Source organism: Perna viridis, chromosome 3, assembly GCF_037379345.1.
Source record: "Perna viridis isolate PV_CMFRI_1.1 ecotype Kerala chromosome 3, ASM3737934v1, whole genome shotgun sequence".
NCBI classification, from domain to species: Eukaryota; Metazoa; Mollusca; class Bivalvia; order Mytilida; family Mytilidae; genus Perna; species Perna viridis.
Genome location: NC_142447.1, coordinates 13,512,569 through 13,516,855, shown reverse-complemented (window position 1 = coordinate 13,516,855; position 4,287 = coordinate 13,512,569). Strand labels below are relative to the sequence as shown.

General features: G+C 38.2%; 1 protein-coding gene across 1 annotated transcript; it reads left to right on the top strand.

Moving 5' to 3' along the window:
* Positions 1-932: 932 nt before the first annotated feature.
* On the top strand, positions 933-3,420 carry LOC148621083 (alpha-2A adrenergic receptor-like). Its single transcript, XM_088573959.1, has one exon. The coding sequence runs from the start codon at positions 1,452-1,454 to the stop codon at positions 2,949-2,951; it is 1,500 nt and encodes a 499-aa protein (XP_088430085.1). The 5' UTR covers positions 933-1,451; the 3' UTR covers positions 2,952-3,420.
* The last annotated feature ends 867 nt before the right edge of the window (positions 3,421-4,287 follow it).

Below are 4,287 nucleotides of genomic sequence, written 5' to 3'. Positions count from 1 at the left end.
AATTAATTACATTGCCGAATTTCTGGACAGTAAAGAAAAAGGTTAAGGAACTCATAAATGTTTCAATAAGAGCAGCTGTTTTAACGAATATTTCTTAAAGAACATACAAGGAAAGAAATCAGGGGGTATCAAGGTCAAAAGGTTTGTTTGTTTGGGGTTTAACGTCCGAGCAGCAATATTTCAGCTATATTCAGACGATGAACTTGAAATTGATGATAAAATGAACATGAAATGATGATGAAATGAAAGAGGGATGGGACACAAGGACATGGGGTCGACAAATTTTGATTGCCACTGGAAATAGGGAGAGGTGGGTAGGGTCGGGAAATTTAGCCTCCTGTGGCGGAGCCCTATGGTTCCTACTCCGGGAGAATACCACAGTAGGGTTCTTTAACGTACGACGAACGTTGCATCTTTCCCAACACGGTGCACCACTATGGTTTGCGGTCAGGTTTTCCGTATTATAGCCTGACAACCCCAGCATGTAACACGCCAGGGGTACCCCATTCCACCACCTGGGGCACACAACAGAGTTGTTTTGTGGGAAGAGCGCCCTAGCCCCCGGCTTGGGTTCTGAGCACTATTTAGTCACCTTTTACGACAAGCTTAGCGCTGCTGCAGGCCTATTCTTTTAACTCCCGGACCTGCACGGGGCTAAGGTCAAAATAAATAAACATCAAAGAGAAATAAAATACAGGAAACACTAATACTTGAAATAGTGTCCTTTTACATCGACAGATGAAGCATTCGCTGGATTACGTAAAACACCACCGAGTCACGTTTTTGGTGGTAAGTGAAGGGAGAAAAAACTATGAACTTTTACCGGATAACTGTTCAGCACAAAGACAGAAATCCTACCAAATTTCATTAAATAGTTTAAAGCATAAAAAATGTTTTTCACCATTGATATATCAAATTATTTTTCAGATGGCATGGCTATGTCCGCTCCATCATACTAGTGGTGTCTTTCCGAATAACAGAGAAGCTGACAAGGATAATAATCTTGGAAACTCAATGATTGATAACATGAATTAGTAGACATACATCCAATAAAAAAGCTATTTAAGGAGTTATGAACGAGCTGTGTTTATGCTAGATCAAGCAGAAAGTTGACATCGACCGTATTAGCAGTCAGTAAGTGGTTATAATGGAAACAGATTGGGTCATCATTGTTTAAACAACATTGCTTCAGACGAAGTAACTTGAATATATTTATACTGAAGACTTGATTCAATAGCTTTGATGGTCGAATGTCTTAGTTTTCGAAACATAAACAATATTGACTTTTGAAATATCATAGTATTATAATTAAACAGGATTTTACGATTAATTTATGATCAAATCTGAAAGTTAGCATCCGTTAAAAAAAAGGTAAAATACCGATTTTTTCGGAGACAAAACTAATTCAACTAAGACAGAAGATAAGGGTAACCGACGAAACAGTGTACAGGATGAATTCTACGGATACAATGATCGGACTTCTAGTTGGCAGAATGAACGTATCGGACCCAAACAATTCACCAGAGGATGCATTTACTACAAAGGTTCCACCAGGGTATACTTTATACCATACCGTTTTAATAGCAATATTGGTGACTGTTATTATGGTCATTATTGTGTTTGGAAATCTTTTAGTAGTTGTCGCCATTGCAACGGACAGACAATTAAAGTCGATACAAAATTGGTTCATTGCTTCTTTAGCAGTCGCCGATTTGCTGCTTGGGCTTGTAATAATGCCGTTCAGTTTAGCGAACGAGCTAATGCGGTATTGGTATTTCGGGTCTGTTTGGTGTGATTTATGGAAAGCAATAGATGTTTTCTTGTGCACTGCTTCCATTTTAAGCATCTGCCTGATAAGTCTGGATAGATACTGGTCAATTACACGTGCAATTCAGTATTCTAGACAAAGGACTTCTACCCGTACAGCCTTGATGATAACAGCTGTATGGGTTTTGTCAGGAATTGTGTGTGTACCACCACTGATTGGCTGGAAAAATCCTCTTCCGACATCAAAATATCCACTGTGTGTGTTAAGTTCAGAGATCGGTTACGTAATTTCATCGTGCATGGGATCATTTTATATACCAGCAGTCATAATGGTATTTGTGTATTTTAAGATATATCAAGCGGCCAGGGAGCGTGCTCGACGAGGTAGACGGAATAAGAGCAGCATTGTTGAAAAAGATCCTGATTTCAAACGTTCGACCAAGCGAACTGTCCTAAAACAAGATGAACAAAATACATCGATAAATAAGACAAGAAAAAAATCAAGTTCGGAGGATGAAGGCACATGGCCAAATTATAAACAGCATGCCACAAATAATGAAGCCGTTGGGGAAGACGAATCTTTACTAGATAAACCAAATGTAGACAATAAAAAAACTCATTCAGCTCGACCGTCTATTACAGGTGTACCTCAACAGACAGACATTTGCGGTCATGAAGTTGTTATGGAACAGAAATGTCTTCTACTCACACTAGAAAGTACAGACACCACCGAAATGAATTGTCACTTTGATGTTCCAAAGACAGACACTTCCACCGTTAACAAAACATCCAACTGTGTAACTTACAGAGAGAAAACAAAAACTAAAGTTGATTCAACAGTGCAATGTCCAGAAATCGGAACGAAAAACTCAATATCTGAAATAACTGATATAAGTCAAATTGAAAGGCAAAAGAAAAAACTAGCAAAAGCAAGGGAACGAAGGGCGACAATTGTACTGGGACTTGTAATGGCTGCATTTATACTCTGCTGGTTCCCATTTTTCACCATTTATATTGTGACGTCACTTTGCAGTAACTGCATCCCAGATATCATATTTATAGTTGCTTTCTGGGCAGGATACTGTAATTCCGCTTTAAACCCCATAATATACACAATATTTAATCAAGACTTTAGGAAAGCCTTCCGAAAAATAATTTTTCGAAATATTTTATCGAAGAGATAAATTTTCTCAGTGCCTTGGCGGAATGTTGGGATGTGTATGAACCGTCCTCGTTAAATATTATAAACATTGAATTTCTATATAGGAAGCAGCAGCTGAAAAATATCTAAACCTTCCTTACTTTGGACTTAAAACGCATGAAATAATGGTAAGTTTGTTTCACATATTTCTGTCAAACCATTATAAAACTAAGGGGCTATGAATAAGAACAGTTTGTTTGTTTGTTTGTTGGGGTTTAACGTCCGAGCAGCACTATTTCAGCTATATTCAGACGATGAACATGAAATTGATGATAAAATGAACATGAAATGATGATGAATGGAAAAAGGGATGTGACACAAGGACAATGGGGTCGACAAATTTTGATTGCCACTGGAAATAGGGAGAGGTGGGTAGGGTCGGGAAATTTAGCCTCCTGTGGCGGAGCCCTATGGTTCCTACTCCGGGAGAATACCACAGTAGGGTTCTATAACGTGCGAGGAACGGGAACGTGGCATCTTTCCCAACACGGTGCACCACTATGGTTTGCGGTCAGGTTTTCCGTATTATAGCCTGACAACCCCAGCATGTAACACACCAGGGGTACCACCATCTGGGGCACACAACCCAGTAGCTCTGTGGGCAGAGCGCCCTAGCCCCAGGCTAGGGTTCTGAGCACTATTTAGTCGCCTTTTACGACAAGCTTAGCGCTGCTGCAGGCCTATTCTTTTAATACCCGCACCTGCACGGGGATAAGAACAATTAAGATTATCAAAGATCCCAGTGCAAGACGATATTTCCGGTCTTTTATTTAAAGTTGTTGAACGTATTCATTTAAAGCTCTTAAATAGCATAACCTTTCAACTTACACCATATACAATTCCCCCGTCCCTATTTCCAATTTAGAATTCCCCATTGAATTCCCATTGCATTCTTATTATCAAATATTCACATAATCATATTAATTTTAAATTATAAATCCTTCAACATTAAAACTGTTATTTTTAATTAATTTTATACATTTTTCATATCAATAAATAATTTGAAAACAAATTGCCCACATCTCCCATCCAAAATCCCCATCCCCCATAAACCATATAATGGGAAGATTTCTGACCTGTGATTTTTTCTGCATATATGAAAAAAAAGATAAGAATTGTTTTCTGTCAGAACTTAGCCATATTTATTACCGTTTAAATGGTTTTAATTAATTTTAAATTTAAATTTCAGTAATTTTTGTCAGTACCTGGCTTCAAGCTTGGACCTGTACACAAACAGACAATTTGAAGGAGTAAGACAATCTGGCATGATAGTAAAAGTAATTGTGCATTTAATATTGCGTTATTTCTTGTAAGACTGC

Coding starts and splice junctions, on each gene's coding strand:
- LOC148621083 (XM_088573959.1), top strand. CDS start 1,452: ATGAATTCTACGGATACAATGATCGGACTTCTAGTTGGCAGAATGAAC.